Source organism: Thermobia domestica, chromosome 3, assembly GCF_964235325.1.
Source record: "Thermobia domestica chromosome 3, izTheDome1.hap1.1, whole genome shotgun sequence".
Lineage (NCBI taxonomy): Eukaryota > Metazoa > Arthropoda > Insecta > Zygentoma > Lepismatidae > Thermobia > Thermobia domestica.
Window position 1 is genome coordinate 234,141,758 of NC_137456.1, and position 17,471 is coordinate 234,159,228.

The window sequence follows — 17,471 nt, forward strand, 5'->3', positions numbered from 1 at the left end:
TGTAAATCTGTGTAACTTCAAATAATATCCGCCTCTGTGTATTCTGTACCTTTACAGTATGCCACTCTCTTGCTTCTGGTCCCTCGACCCTCATATCTCTCTTTGTGTTATGAAACAAATATCCTTGTCTGCTATATTTAGCGTAATGGAAAGTCACTAACAGAATAAATGTATATAAAGCATTAAGAGTTTGCCCAAAAATAAACACAATTTTGCAGCCATTAGATGACTGACAACGTGTAGAGTGGTTAGATGAGTTACGTTTCCAGTTGGTACTTGCGGATGATAGGGATTAGGTGTGTCAAAAAGCATGGAACCACGGACTCAAGTTGTCAACAATCCGTCTTTGTAGTTCCTGGTGGCTCCGGGCTGGATAGATCATATTTACATGGTATGGTTTGGGTCCTCTGGTGCACTTAAACCGGACATTGACCGGTCATCATGCTTGGAGATCATCTCGAATCTTTATGAACTTCGTGTACGCTGCCAACAATAGGATTTTTCAGGAGGACAATGTGTCACGCCACTTGTCCGATGTGACCGTGCTTGAGGAAAATTCTGGTCACTTCCCACGAATGAGTTGGTCCCCTAGATCTCCAGATATGAACCCTATAAAGCACATATATGAGGTTATGCCCAGATTCTTCTACCTGGAACAACCACCAAATTATTAACGACTATCGAGGCTGTATGGATACACATCACTCCAGTAGACTACCAGTGAGTTGAAGCGTCCCTGCAATTTTATTTTACAGTACTTCGCAGTACTCGAGAATTTTCCACGCGTTATCAGGTTGTAACCCATGACTTTCGGCACTTGTTTGTATATAGTTTCAATGATCACAATAGGATACAACACAAAAACAGCAGATATAATACTATTCCATAACTCTTCATGTTTTCCATAATCTTTATCCTATCCTTAGAAACGACAACAACAATAATAATAGTAGTAATAATAAAAATATTTGTATTTATTGAAATCTGTATTTGAATTTAAATAAAATACATAGATTAATCACAAAATTTACTTTCTTTACTAGAAGAAAGCTGATATCTGGAAATCAAGTTGATTCAATAAAGTTAACAAGAAACAATTTAGAACATTCCACATAACATCACTCGTAATTAATGTTTCTTGAGCTTCTTCTGATATAGCCATTATATTAGCTCGAGACAAATTGTAAGATGGCGAATAAAGATTTAGGTCTCACACTAAGGAATGTACTCATCAGATTCTTACAATTAAGGAAATTATAATAGATAGCACTGTAGAAAAACTTCAAAAAATTAAGTGCATAGGAAAAGATCTGCAACCTCTCTATCTACCAATTCTAGATTTTGTTTCAACATGAATGAATTTAAAATTTTCTTCTTTGAGGGTATATTGTGCTTCATTTTTTCTTGGTGTTGATCGACAAAATACTGAAGAGCAGAGCGAAGTCTAGGAGTTGGCGATTAGAAGAGCTGAAAGGAAAATAAACAGTAAAATGAACTTTGTTTTGATTTGAATAAGTGATTCCCAATCTGTGATCCGCAGAACGTTGTAAGTTTCTGATAGCTCTTTAAAAAGTTATTACAAGTAACGGACTTATGTTTGATTAATTGAGTATAGTTTGTATGCGCTACTATCCCGAGCGAAGAAAAAATATTTCATATGAAACAGGTTTTACAATGAAAAGTATTACCTTCTCTGGAGAGAAGACTACTACTACTACTACTACTACTACTAATACTACTACTACTACTACTACTACTACTACTACTACTACTACTACTACTACTAATAATAATAATAATAATAATAATAATAATAATAATAATAACTATTCTTATTATAAAGAGATGTGAGTAAGGCTAACTTCAGTTGCCGTTCCGCACGATGGCTGCCTGCCTACAATGTCTGTTTGGAAGGTAATGTCATACATTTCGATGTTAACCGACTGTAAGTTGCAGCGCTCTGTATCCCCGGAATCGATGGTGATGTAAGTCAACTACAGAGCGAATGCTTGCTTAGTTGTCACCTCCGAGCCTCGGAGATGAAGGACAGGCGATTTCATAAATCTCTATTTCGTGTCTTGTGCAAGTCACGATACAGTGCTCACTGGAATAAAGATGCGAGATCAAGTTTTGTGTGAAACTCGGCAAGTATGCAGCGGAAACTTTTCCAGTGATTCAACAGGCCTCCGAGGATGAGTGTTTAATAGAAAAGCAAATCTACAGATGGCGCAAAGTGTTTTTGGAAGGCCATGGAGAATTTGACAATAAAACCTGCGCTGGACGCCAGTCAATCTTCTCAAACGATGAAACTATGACTTGTGTAAAAAACTTTTACCAACAGACGTTGAATAAGTGCTCGTTTAATGGTCAACACGTTAAATATTCCAAATATATAGTCCATGAGATTGTGACAAAAGATGTGCACAAGAGAAAAGTATGAGCGAAGTTTGTCCCAAGAATTTTAACCAACAGCCAAAATTCTCGCCGAGTTGAAATTTGTCAAGCCATTTTGAAAATGTGTGAAAATGGTCCTCATTTTTTGGACAGTGTTATCACGGGTGATGAAACGTGGATATTCCAGTCCCGGCTTGACTCCTGCAGACTTCCTTTTATTTCCCCGTTTGAAATATCCCTCTGAAAAAGAATATCGCTACCGAACAATTGTCGACGTGATAGAAGCATATGACATGACTTTGGACTCACTTCCTGAATAGTAATTTCAGAATGCCCTCGAATATTAGAAATCACGCTGGCAAAGATGTATCAACGCAAGAGGATAATATTTTGAAGAATTTTAAAGTACAGGTATTATTCTCCTCATTATTATGTAAATAAATGTTTTCTTTTCATGCTTGTTGACTTGGTAACATTATTTTCCGGACAGACAAGTATCTTTCTTTGAAAATGAACACTGATGATGTTGAAGATGAATGTGTTTTCCTGTTTATCATTATTTCTGAAGGGCCGTATTCATTCTAAATGAGATTAAAGTTCTTATATAAAATACACAGATATTTGTTTCATGTCGAGCCTAATATACTTTAGAAACTAAGCAACATGGACACCATATACAGTGTATAAACTATCCACAATCATTATCATTTACCTATAAGATAGAGCAATGTTTAGCAAGGTTTACCTCCGATCTAATATCTGTAACCGCAAGTTAATTAGTTGGTGGGAAAATTGAATGTAAACAACCAATTACGGTTTTAACTTATACAACCAGCTACTAATAATAATGAGATTGATGTGATACACCTATTTAAAATGTTTTTATGTCTTAACAGGGTTCTGTACAACTTTAAAATTGTGTCTCCATGGAAGGAAGCGTAGTGTGTTACAGCATCACTACAGATTTATTAGAGGAGGGGCAAGATTGCCCACCGACATAAGGGTTTCACGTTTTTTATTAGTATACTAGTATACAGTTTACAAAAAAATATGTTTCTGAAACTCAGGTGGGGTAATTGCTCTCCCTGGTCTCCCAAAATGACCATCCTGGGTGCCCTCAGGTGTATTTTAGGTCGCAGGTTGCTCCTATGAGAATATTTGGAGAGGAAAATTGATCATTGAAAGTGATACAATCAAATTGAAGAATGATAAATTCTTGGTTGAGGAATTGTTAATTTGGAAAACTCTACGCAAACTCGTGCAGGCATTGACACTCATGCACTTCAGTCACCTTCAAGGCTATTACTTAAGGTTTAGTTTGAGTAACGTTGCGAGATTAGAAGTCCTTTTGACAGGGGTGCCCACAAGGGGGGGCTATGACGCAAACTGCGTCATTGAAATATTTGGGGGGGGTTAAAAATCTATATAAATATGTTTGATGGGGGGGGTAAAATTAATCGAAAAGAAGATTTTTTCATGGAAGAACACCTACGGATAGACAGTTGGGGGGGGTGCGTCATGGACATAAGGGGGGGTGGGCACCACTGCTTTTGAGATAGAGGTTTAAAAGCCCTCAGTACTATGTGGCCTAAGATGGAGGTGTTAAAATTACGTTGACTCGTAAAGGCAACTAAAGGCGACGTAATACAATCTGTTTCTTTAAATTCAGGGTACTTCAGGCAAAGAGGTAATTCTTAAGCCTCAAGGGCTGTTTGTTTGTTTAGTGAAGTTTCGTGATTCTTTGAGCACTGAAGCTATACAAGATATGGACCTACAACTCAAAGTGCAATCCGATCTGCTGTAATGCGTTCAAATTTGAATACTCTCCCACTGGGAATCGAACCCAGGAGCCCATGCACCAAAGGCAGAAGCGCTTATCATTGACCAGTAGGCAAAGCACTATGTCTCATAGGAGATAAAGATTGTTTCATGATATTTTTCTCCAAATTTTATGAAATTTATCATGGAACACAAAGAAATGGTTAAATTCACTCTTCCCTTATTGACTTATTGAATTGTGAAATGAAAATGAAATGACATCTTCCAGTTTTACGTCCCACGACTATGTCATGTAGGCTGAAAGCAAAGGCGCCGATTTCTCTGTAAATTTTGGGGGACATTCAGATGCAGAAAGCATATATGAGGATTTTAAGACAAATTGCATTCAAATTATGCCAAATATTGTAAATTTACAAATACAATGAGGGAGCTCACATGAGCTTTGGGGGGCCGGGCCCCTCCGTTTCCCCCAGGTTCGGCGCCCTTGGTTGAAAGATACGGTGATGATGAGAAATGAATGAAATGGTGAAATTAAGATATTGGGAGGAACTGGAAGACTCCCAAGAAAACCCACGCACACAGTATTTGTCCACCACAAAGCCCACGAGCTTTGATCGAACCAGGTCAATAGGCCCCCCTCGCACCTATTTGAATTGCAAATAATTTGAAAAGGGGTAATTACAAATCCTCGAAGAAAACATTCATTGGTAAAACTGTTTTCAAGAAAAATCTTAATGGCTTTAACACAGCATCCGTTGAGGTGTTTCATGGCCTAGCTCCAAAGATTATCATCAGATCCTAAAGAATTTATATGGGACCATTAGAAAGGTATACCCTTTCAAGCAAAACACAATCATCAAAATTGGTGCACACATGTCGAGGTTATGCATTATATATATATATATATATATATATATATATATATATATATATATATATATATATATATATATATATATATATATATATATATATATATATATATATATATATATATATATATATATTAGAGTTGAATTGAGACCCTTCTTCCTTTTCAGTCAGTAAAAAGTCAATTTTCATGAAAAGTACGACGGAAATTTTTATCGTAAAAAATTCCACTAGGCAAACATCAAAGTTGGAGCTGAATTCATTCTGTTTTTACCATATCCTTAACTGATCTCAATTTTAAGCAACAGGCTAACATTTAAACACTCGTAAAGAAAGGATACATTAAGCTTAATTAAAATACGCTAATTTTTACGAAGGTTTAGTGGAAAAGGTAGACAGACCCACAAATGCATATCCATTGTATGTGGGTATTTGAGTCCATACTTCTCTTGAAATATTTCGAGTCTAGTTGAATTATATTAGGTCACTTGTGATCAACTGAGGTTGTCTTCATTGACCTGACTAACATATTTTATTAGCAGGGCATAAACCCTTATTTCTGAGTATTGAATGAACCCACCTCCTTTGCCATTGCATTATTATTTGGCAGTCGCTTGTTTGCTTAGATTAGGTTTCATCTGTGGGTTTGAAAGGCGGAATTTGAGAGGCCATACCCACTGTAAGCAGAGTTAAAAGTGGATCTGAAAAGATACAGGGACGCATGACGTCACACTGTTCTCGTGCCTATCTTTGCCTATTGTAATTTTTTAGGAAGTGGAGGGACGTCATAAATATTTTCTGGAAGTAGGGTAACGAGTCCTCCTGCGTTCCCTTCACTTTTACCCCTGACTACAAGGGTGCTGAAGTGACTATATAGGTGTAATTCACTCATAGTGTGCCGTTTACATACTCTGCCCCCTCCGTGCCTTGATCCACTAAGTTTCTTTTCAGACTTTGATATTGAAAATTCACTGGGTTGTCCTTTTTAATTCATACATGATGTGCCGTGTCTGTACCGATCCGATGTCGTGCCCCGACAGGCCGCCTTGATGAGAAATCACTGCGGTCGCGACTCGGCGGCTATAATGCTTCGGCTTTCCTCGGAGTACACGAAGCGGCATGAAGTTGACTCTCCTTGCAATCCATCTGGGAAAATCCTATAGAAAGTAGTAGCGGAACGCATAGCATGGCACGGTATGGTATATCTGAATGGTCCGGCCGTGGCACGGAGGAGCATGGCAGGGGAACGGCACAGCCACGGCACACTATATGTGGATCAGCCTTATGACATTCAGGATTCAAAGTCGCACGAGGAAACAAAAAAGTTAGAGCGAGAGAAAATAGAGTGAATATTAAATAAATAAAATGCAAAAGCAACACAAAATCGATTTACGTAAATTGCGGTTAAAAAAAACTATACACATTATTGCCATCCAATAAAGACTTTCGGGACAAGCAACAATGTTCTATGGCCTCCCTGCCTAAAGCTACACTTATGGTTGTACTAGGTTTATCTATTTGGTAAAGAGACTTGAAAATTACCAAAAATTTATTCTATTCTGTAAATTTCAGAAGCTCACGAAAGGGTTAAACTACCCATAACCTCTTTGGGTACTGCCTACAGTTCTGTTCAGAGACAAGAGCGATGCAATTTTGAGGTTAACAGACCAAGAATCGTTGTTTAAAGATGTTCGGAGAAAATGATGACAGATTTCGATTCATAGAACTTGTAGAAAAGTACTGTAGTTAATCTTCCCCGCTTATTACGTTTCACTAGACTTAACAAGACACATTCTATTTCTTTATTACCTATTGTTTTGACCTGATTTTTCATTGGTTTCTGGTGTTCTCATTTCACCGCTTGCGCCTTCGCTGTCATCGTTTCTACTTTTGATTAGAGTTACTTTGTTGTCCTTTGGCCGCACCAAGATGGCTGGAGAAGACTTGGATCGCTCCATTTGCGGTAAAAGTTTCTCTGTGTATGGCTTCCATCCTGTAAGAAAAGGAAAAAAATATTTCAATTTACTTTATCATCTTTATCGAACTTTAACAATTTCATAGCCCTAAATACCAATTTAAAATATAGAAGATAATCTTAAGTGTAGGAAAATTTTGAAATATGACGTTATTACTATTCCTGTCATATTTGTGCGTCTAGCCAATAAAGTTAATAAAATTAATTGCAGTAACTAACACTTTTACCTTAATGTTCGCAGTTGATTATAATTTTTATTTGCGAACATGCATTTCTATGTGATTAGTTTTGTCACATGGAAATGCCCTCCTAAAATCAGTCCTATATTTAAAACTAATTTTAATGTACTAAAATGTTGGTGAATCAGTGAATCGATTTTTTTTTTGTTAGAGTTTGTTATTGGGAAAATATATATTCAAAGTTGTTAGCATATCAATTTTAATTAATTGTTTGGTTCTCCGTGAAATTTAATGAAACTAAATGTTTTCCGCGCACTTATAGCGCATGTGATTAAGGTTGTTTTTAGCTTTCACTATAACTTTGACATGTCTCCCTATGGTTTCAAGGAATACGTTATGTGTTTTTAATTCTAAATTAACGATCGTTTCGCTGGTCTTAATGCTAGCCTTCTCAGGGGTCAGTATGAAGGTGGAAAATTGGGTACTGATATGAAAGTGAATTTTTGAATTCCTTATTTTGCAATAGATAGCTACTCAATGGAGTCAGTCCATTATTATTTCAATGAGTGATGGTGGCTATCTATATGCCTTATCTGTAAAGTTACTAGTGATCTTCTCTACTGCGTTTAGCAGAGTTAATTATCACTGATTTTGTTTTCACTGAGCACCGTGCCGTGAGGAGGGGGGGGGGCGAGCGTCGAAGTAAGGGGGCGCAAAATTCGGGAAAGAAAAAGGAAAAGAGAGGAAAAATTACTTGGGATATATGTATGGGGGCGCCCTCGTATACTCTCGCTCCGGGCGATGATTTTCCACTTTGTTTTCACTTAAGGTTCATGCACCAACTTCATCGTTTGATATTATTATTAAGTTTCACTCGCACATGTAACAATTTCTCCTACTATATTGCAGTTCAATGTTTATGAAATTACAAATTCCCTATAGAATCTAGAAAAACTAACTTTTGCAGGAATAGTTTTAAATTTTAAAAGCACATAGGTTACAGATAGATGCACACTACCATACATGATATATATATATATATATATATATATATATATATATATATATATATATATATATATATATATATATATATATATATATATATATATATATATATATAATCGATACTTGTTGTCCTAAATGGTTGCAAACACGGTAGCTTTCTTTGAGAGGAGAACGTAGACTGAAAGTATTTGAGAACATGATTCAGAGACGAATATTCGGACCCAAGGGGAGCGGGAATGGAGAATGCGAAAACTTCATAACGGGAACTGCATAATTTATACCTTTTACCAAACACTATTAGTGTCATCAAGTCCAGGAGGTTCAGGTGGGCATGTCATATAACCAGAATGGAAGAAAGTAGGAACCTTTCAAACTTTTAACTGAAAATCCAATCAGAAAATGACCATTCGGAAGACCTAGACACAGATGGGAAGACAATATTAACATGCATTTCGCAGAAATAGGAATACAAAGTAGAAACTGGGTTCAGTTGGCTAAGGACTGAAGTCAATGGAGAGCTTTTGTGAACGCGGCATTGAACCTCCGGGTTTCTGGGCCATAGAGTTAGTTGGAAACCTCGTTATTAGGTGTTGGTGACCTCTCATCTACTCTCAGGGGTGTAGCCATGGGGGGGACCATCGGGGCCCGGCCCCCCCAAATGACTTCCTGGCCCTCCCAAATGACCAGCTTTTAAAACATCATTGTAATATTACCTCGCTTCAGTCACTTGAAAATAATAAAGTTTGCATATAATTGATAATTTACGGTAAAACAGTATGGGAAAATACTATTTTACTATACCAATCGAAAAATTGTATGGTATTTCCTCCTTATACCAGTCGGAAAACAGTATGGTTTATTATTTTTATTTTTACAGCAGATCACACAGTTTACTGCGATATATATTTGACACTTTGAAAACAAATGTTTCAACAATTTACTGTAAATACTACCATAAAACAATGGTACTAAACTGATTTGTAAGTAGGCCTGCATTACATTTTTTATATGCTGTAACTAGTATTTTAAAAAAAACATATTTATATCAGATTAAAAATTTGGTGAAAAACAACGTTTTTCAGTATGGATTTCAATCAATCGGTAATTTTCAATTATTTTTACATGTCACCATCCCCCTTAGGAGTAATAATGGGGACTGAATTTAGATTTAAACGGCATCAGAAGTTGCACTGTTCGTATCAGCCACTCCGAAAACTATGATTCAACATTAATATTGGTCATTCTCGATCATTTTTGTATATCTCCCCCTTCTCTTCAAAGTGCACATTCAAAGTAAAGCTATAAAAAACATTCCAGGCCCGAAACTCATCTACGTTGAAAAGTTAATCGAAATCAGTCGGGTGGCTCAAGAGTTGTTACAAATGTAGTAATTTCATTATATATATATATATATATATATATATATATATATATATATATATATATATATATATATATATATATATATATATATATATATATATATATTACAGAGTGAATGGTAACTATTGTTTTTAACCTGTTGGCCACTGAAGTACATGTTCCCATGCTTTCAACACTCTGTCATTCCTATACGGAACGGCATTTCCCCCATGTTCACTAGGACATCTTTGCTTTTTTAAAGATATAATATCACCCGTCCAAGTTCGTCCATGTAGTTACCGTTCACCCTGTATATATAGATAGATAAATAAATAATTACATTATTTCGGAAAGTTTCGAACTATAGCCTATATAAATTGAATCATACAGAAGTTATTCGAAGACGCACTAGACACCAGCATGACTGGTGAAGAACTCTGTGTGCATCACAATACAATAAAACTCGGTTTTGCGGCTATCGCAGCATTGCATTTACGTCACACGATTTTCTGGAGTTAGTTGTTAGTGATCGTAACCACCGCTTTAAAATTCCTTCGCGTTCCCACTTGTATCGCTATTTCTGAGAATATTATTTAAAACTTCTGATTCGAATCATTACCCACTCTTTCCTTCGAAGAAGTTTCGCATGTGAAACAGAAGAAACTTTTTTTTTTGAAACATTTTTTGACGGAACAATGCACGATTTGCAGACCTAAAGATATTAAAAACCTAATTCGTCGGGTATTATTGTCGTACTACTTTATTATTATTATTTTTGGATTTGAATATTTCTGAAGAAATCGAGTTTATTCGCATTCTCGCATTTTTTTTAAAAAAAAAGAATTTGTATAGTGGTAAACTGAAGTCCGAAGTGCAAAGAAAATGCTCGAAAGCTTGTTTACAAACGAGATGTCCCTGCTCCTTCACTTGTGCAGCCACTTCGAATCTGTGGTCGACGAGGAACAGAACTTTGCATCGTTAACACTGGCGAACTTCAAATGCACGAAGCACCCTGTATCTCGGAAGAAGAGGTCCATGTTATTTCTTTAAATCCTGTTTTAACTGCATCTTCCGCAGTACTTTCTTCTTGCCAATCACCAGTGACCTAAAATGATGGGTGCGACCTCCTTGGTTAATTAAACTACCTTATGGGGATAAAAGATTATTACGAGTCTACTATTTTCTAATACTTTGATTTGTTGGCGAAAAACGCTATAAATATATTCACAATAATATAAGCATTTTCTAATAAAAAGTTCTACCATTAAAAATAGTTTTTTATTTTAATAACCCCTAAAATAATCAAAATAATGAAAAAATAAAGATCAAAAAGTGTTACGTAACAAAGGGGTGGGGTTCGGCCTTGCGTTACGAAGTGTGACAAGCAGGAGGGTGGGGTAAAATTGGTCAAAAATAGCGTTACGTAATATGTGGACGACCCCTAGAACAGGAAATAAGACATACAGTACTGGCACAATTATTATGGATTTTTGGAAAAAACATAATTTTTCTACAAAAACGACATTTAAGCAAACAAATAATAATGCAAATCAATTTTATTCACAAATAGTGAGTACGTCAATAGTAAACAACTATTTTAATATTTAGTTTGTTCACCCTTTGCATTAACAAGTGCTTTAACACGTCTGGGTGTTCCAGTGATCAAATTCCTGCACAATTCCCTGATTCTACTTGAATGAATACATACTTTGATAAGACGTTGTATGAGCTCTGCTTTGGTCGTTACGGGAACTTATTTCATCTTTCAATACAGACCATAAACTCTCAATCGGATTCATATCCGGGGAATTTCCAGGCCATGAGAGCACTTCTACACCATTTTCTTCAAACCAGGTCTTCACTGACCTTGCCGTATGACACGGGGGAGAGTCCTGTTGAAAAATCCAAGGTCTATCGTCAAACCAGTCCCTTGTTTGAGGTAGCAAACGTCTTTGTAGTACCTCTTTGTACTTATACTGGTCCATGGTGCCATCAACAATCTCCAAACGAATTGTTCCATGCACAGAAATGGCTCCCCAGATCATGACCTTCTGAGGGAATTTTACAGTCTTCTTTAACCATTCCGGTGTAAATTACCTTCTTACAGTCTGCACACGGTCGTTAAGCACTGCAACGATAGACTCGTCACAGAACATAATCTGCAACAATACAGGCCACAAAATAAGGCGTTGAACAGCTGATGAAAGTGAATTGAATAAGCAATTGAATAACGAGTAAGCTTAATGACGTGAAAGTCTGCAAGGCTTAAAATTGGAAGTTAAGTTTAATATTTTGCGTAATTTTAATTATTTGTGTTATTAACGTTTTTACATGAATATTTTAAACTCTTTCCTTCTCCCCTTGCTCAGATGTCCAGTCAACGTGAGCCTCTGCTCAGGCCTTGCGAGCCTGTTTCATCTTATCAGTAAGGCGAGGCTTTTTTCTGGGAAGATATGCTTTTAGTCCACCTTCCAATAGTCTCTCATTTACTGTTCTGCGAGCAATGGTAGTGCCCTCTGCTTCAAGTTAGTTGGAAATCATTCTGCAAGATGCTCTTCTGTTGTTAATTGCCATTTTAATTATTTTTCTGTCCATTCTCTGTGTTATTTTCTTAGGTCTACCACATTTTACAACCCTATTTGATACCAAACTGTGGCCATATTCCAATTTCTTCTTGATATTACTGACGGTTTGAGTTGAAACTTTAAGTTTCTTCCCTATTTCTTTCTGTTTTAAGGTGGTTTCTTTCAATAAAACACTAATCTGTCCAACTTTGCGAGAACTCAAATCACGAACTTTGCCCATGTCTGCTCAATTGCATAAACACATTAGAAAATCTGGGAAAAAAAGTTGGTATTAAACTTGAATGCACAAGCACACAAAACTAAAGTGATAACATGCAAATGGCAGGCGGACAATGCAATAAACAAACATTTCTCCACGCAAATGCCAGACTATTACTGAGCTCTGTCCAGACAATGCAGTGATTGTGTCAGGGTTGTCAGACATTTTTTCTCTATATTGCCAGACACTCCCGTATAAGACTGTAAAACCAACCTAAAATAACTAATAAATATTTGTTTGGTACTGGTGTGGTAAAGTAAATAAAATATTAGTTAATACAATTGTTTGCAAGACATTTGTGCACAAAAGTTTTGTCTTTATCAAAAATCCATAATAATTGTGCCAGTACTGTAGATGTTAATAAAATAAAAATGTTTTTTTTTTAGTCACGAATAATAAATAATTATTTTTGTCAGGATATCTTAAAGAAAATAAGTGAAATTTCAAAGAAAATTAGCCTTATGTAGATAGGTCCTGCGTACAATGGCTTAAACTAATTATGCAAAAGGTATATTCTGGGTCCGGTAAGGAATTTTGTCTTGGACAGTGATTATTGGTTAAACATAATAAAACTACCTGGAATATAATTTATGCACAAAAAGCAAATAATAATAATAATAATAATAATAATAATAATAATAATAATAATAATAATAATAATAATAATAATAATAATAATAATAATAATAAGAAGAAGAAGAAGAAGAAGCTGGAAACCAAAATTTGCCGGTTTTTTCATGCCTCAAAAACACTAGCTGCAACATAATTTCTTTTGGCTTTGTAGCTGGCCCCCCCTCAAAAACGACGGGCCCCCCTACATAAACCTGCTGGCTACACCCCTGTCTACTCTGCAACGGAATTATACGACTTCCGGTATTCTGATCCTCTGGATGCGTAGGATAACTGATTGTACGGCCCTAAATTCTCTTGGGCCACAAGTTCTTGACCGTATAGTCGGAGATCTGCAAGTTAAACTAAATTTTATTTATTTTTTTAATATCAGTACTATAGTAATATCTTGCAGTATAAGTTAGTAGTTTTGATTAGAATATCACAAGTGCGATTTATAATATTTTGATGTTAACATGGGCATCCGTCTTAATTCCATTCCTTACTCCACACGAAAATTCTTGGACGAAATCGAATTTTCGAACTCTGTTTTAGCAATAAATAGCCAGAGCAATTATCTCGACTGAGTTCGATGAATGGAGTCAATCTAACATCTTACCAGATAACGTAACTATTCTTATCCCATTTTCTACTACTGAAACAAAGGAAATAGAAGTTATACACTATATGTAAAACTACATGAACTGATGTAAATTAACGGGGTACTTCCGGCAGACGTGGAAAGTTGAAATTTGGCATGATTGTAGCTTTCCGAGACTAACTGACAGGAAAATTGCCAAAAGTAAATATTTTCAATTTTTATAGGGTCTAAAGGGAGGGATGAAGATTGTTATTTAAACAGGTATTTTTTTGACCTATAATCTCATGTTTTATGTACACTCATGTCCAAAATGATTGTCGCATATCTATAACTGTCTTCTCGTAAGAATATAATTTGATAATGATTTTGCAGGGTACTTTTAATACTGATACTATGTGTATAATCGTGAAATGTATATTTGTGGTAAATTTCATAGGAAAAGAATTATAAATACGAAAATTAGAATGAGTAAAACAAAATATTGCTAAACGGACAAGAAAGTTTTATTTTCGATTTATTGTTCTTATTTACTGCTCTTTTGACATGAAATTTGCCACACACATGTCTTTGCCGATTATATACATACGAATATTATGACAAATACCGGCAGCGAATTCGTTACCAAATTATATTCCTACAACAACATATTTATAGACATGCGACAATAATTTTAGACATGAGTGTACCTGGAATTAGAATAAAAACTTGACATTCGGTATGCTTGTACGGTTTTGTTAGCATTACTTAAGTAAATCAGTAAAAATTTAAAAAATCCACCTTAAGAGTGGTTTTATGGGGTACTGAAAAATCTTTCCTATGTTATTTATATGGACATTTTCTAGACCCCAAAATGTTTAGGCACGTCTGGCAGGATTAGAATGATGAAATTCGGCATAATTGTAGCCTTCTGGGATTAATCTATAAAAAAATTGCCAAAAGTAAATATTTTTAATTTTTAAGGGATCTAAAAGAGGATGAAAAAATCTCATGTTATTTAAATAGGCGTTTTCTTGAGATACAAAATCTTATTTTTTAGGTAGTTGAAATAGGAAAAGAAACTTGAAATTCGGCAGAATTGTGATTCTAAGAGGTGCGAAGCCGTAGGCCGAGCAAAGGCAGGGGTGTGCGGGCGGAGCCCGCAGTTGCGCAAATTCAGGAAATATGAAGAGCAAATGCACGAAATTCGCTGTTGATGCAAAGAGTGATACGTAAGGGTAAATGCATGCCGAAGTTATATCACGATCGAAGTCGAAGTTTAAGTCGCGGTCACACCCTCGCTACTGGCACAAACCCATGGATTCAAATGAGTAAGCGCATGCCGCCATTGCACGCTACATCGCGACCTAGAAGTCGGCCGCGAGAGTGAATTAGTGGTCGTGATTATGAACAATTGAGTTTGTTTTTACATCTATGTTCAGCGGAAGCATCGCTGTAGCTCGTGTTCTCATTGGCTCTCCCTGACGCATTGCACGGAATAAAGTCTTCAATTGTTTAGAATATCGCGAGGTTTTGCTGCACTATTATATTTGATTATGAAAGACATATTAATAGAATTAATGAGGAATGACACAAACATCAAAATAGGCACATTTTAAATAGAGAATAAAAAAATAGCAACTGAAATGGGAATGTCTGATAAGTTATTTATTTGAGAATTATACTGTAGCTTATTATTACATAAGGCAGTGGCGGTCACAGGGAGGGGGCTTCCGGCCTGAAGTCCGTAAATTGTAGAATTTTTAAAGAAAAAAAGAAGCTACTGTTAATCATATCTATGCTTAAAAACTACATCACCACCCCCAATTCCGAGATTAATAAAAAGGGTTTCTTCTAAATTCGTTATTGATATAAGGTAAAGAAATATCTGTAAAGGTTGACACGTATCCATAGGGAGGAAACGTCGAATAATGGAATTTCAGTGCCAAAACTTCATTTGCTGCAGCTAATACCCCGTCCTCTCGAAACCTGAAGATATACCTGACTTATTTATTTATTAAATTTTACTGGGAAACGATTTCTCGCCTGAGTGCTGAAAGAGGGCATTTCTTCACAGAAAATTGAATAAAAGGTAAAAATCTTTGATTTAGAATATTGATAGAGATGAACAAGAGATGAGACTCAAATATTTTTGCAGGGGGCACGGCGGCTCAGTGGTAGAGCGTTCATCTCCGGTGCTTGGGGTTCCAGGTTCGATCACAGCTCGCGCCGTGTGGACTTTGTGGTGGACAAACACCGTGCTCGTGGGTTTTCTCGGGATTCTCCCGTTTCCTCCCACTTTCTTCATTCCACCATTTCATTCATTACTCATCATCACCGTCTCCTTTAGCCTAACCGTTATAAGCGTGGGACTTAAAACTTAAGTATTTCATTTCATTTTTCAAATGTTTTTGCGAAATAAGAAGCGAGACTTTGGCATCTCTCATATCTCGTCTCGTGTCCATCCCTATTTATAAACTGTTTGTACCTCTCAATTTCAAAATGTGGTTTCGTAGTGATTTTTATGCACTGACGGAATAATTTCATATGTGTCATAGCAATGTTTCTCCTTAAACTGAGAACTTAACAACGAGGGTGCAGCCTCCTCGCTATGTGCGCCCTTCATCCATTTCGACCTAGACATCGAGGTAGCGACCGCGACTTAAACCTCGACCTCGATCGCGATGTAACTTCGGCATGCATTTACCGTAAGAGATGCAAGGCTGTAGACTGAGTAAACGCTGGGGTCTCGGGGCAGAACCCCAGCTAGCCAAAGTTTATTATTAATAAAGCTAGTTTTGTAACGTACGCTCTAAGCTTGAGGCTATAACAATTTGTATAGTGAAGAATAGAAAGATTTTATACAGGATATACTATTCAAGACATGGTTAGAATTCCCGCAAAATGCATATCGAATGAACGGGATCCTAGAAAACTCGAAGGTTAAGAACTGCTGCCCTGGACTATTTATGAATCCCTAACACTATATACTAACCTAAGTCAGGAGAAGTCTCAGCATTAAACAAAGTTTTCCAAAAAACTACTACAACCAGGAAGCTAAGTCCTAATGTTTGTAATATGCACCGAAATTATTGAACAGTTAAACCAACTGAGATAATTTTTTCATCACTGGTAAAACAAACGCCTAAATTCTAAAAGATAATGAAAAACCATGTAAATTCTGCCTATGGTATTCTTGCGTTACGTATTAAAAATATTGGCTAATTTGTTAGGATTTGTACTTACTTGTGCGTCTACTTCTGAGGAGCACTGGTTTATTTTCGTGTGTCTCATAGGAGACGCCATGTTTCCCAACAACCTTCGGGCGTCCGGGTCCATTAGAGCTATAAGTGCGCTTGTTCCCAAGCAGAGCAGAGACAGACGTCGACATTGGTTCAGGCAGAGGAAAATAAAAATTACCTCTCATATCCATCACTGGATCTTTTGGTTCAGAATTATATCACTCAACATCACTGTAGTAACAATGCTATTTTTTCCGGTTTCTTTATTACAAGAATGGAACAATGATTTTTTAAAAAAGAATATTCTTGCATGAACAGGAAATTTCTTTATTAAAGATTTCCAGACTATGCTACCATCTCTGTTGCTCTTATATTACTGCATATTCAACATTAACTATTGGAGCGATGACGTGTTAAAGGTCTAGCACTGCAGGGGTACCATTATCTCCATGTTCAATTTTTTTTTGTGGGTTATGGGTTTCATGCACGGTGCCACAGATTTGAAATACTATGTTACCTGTCTTTTACGATTTTCAAGAGACCAGAAGGAAGATAGTAGGAATCACGTGAAAGCAGTGTTGCCACACTTGGTACAATTGTACCAAATTCAGCCCTTTTTGTCATTCATCGGC

At 36.3% G+C, this 17,471-nt stretch overlaps 1 protein-coding gene across 1 annotated transcript; it reads right to left on the reverse strand.

The window, feature by feature from the left end:
• Positions 1-1,010: 1,010 nt before the first annotated feature.
• On the reverse strand, positions 1,011-17,084 carry LOC145681593 (uncharacterized). The gene is made up of 3 exons (XM_081753218.1): positions 16,844-17,084; positions 6,853-7,036; positions 1,011-1,467 (listed from the first exon to the last, which is right to left on the reverse strand). Exons 1-3 carry the CDS (start codon positions 17,028-17,030, stop codon positions 1,395-1,397), a joined length of 444 nt encoding a protein of 147 aa, XP_081609344.1. The 5' UTR covers positions 17,031-17,084; the 3' UTR covers positions 1,011-1,394.
• Positions 17,085-17,471: the final 387 nt, after the last annotated feature.

Bases quoted from the DNA above. Each gene is read 5' to 3' on its own strand.
- LOC145681593 (XM_081753218.1), bottom strand. From the start codon at position 17,030: ATGGATATGAGAGGTAATTTTTATTTTCCTCTGCCTGAACCAATGTCG. The intron at 7,037-16,843 runs GTAAGTACAAAT...CTTTTCTTACAG, and splicing joins CCTCAGAAGTAGACGCACAA to GATGGAAGCCATACACAGAG. The intron at 1,468-6,852 runs GTAATAAAGAAA...TTTTCCTTTCAG, and splicing joins AAATCAGGTCAAAACAATAG to CTCTTCTAATCGCCAACTCC.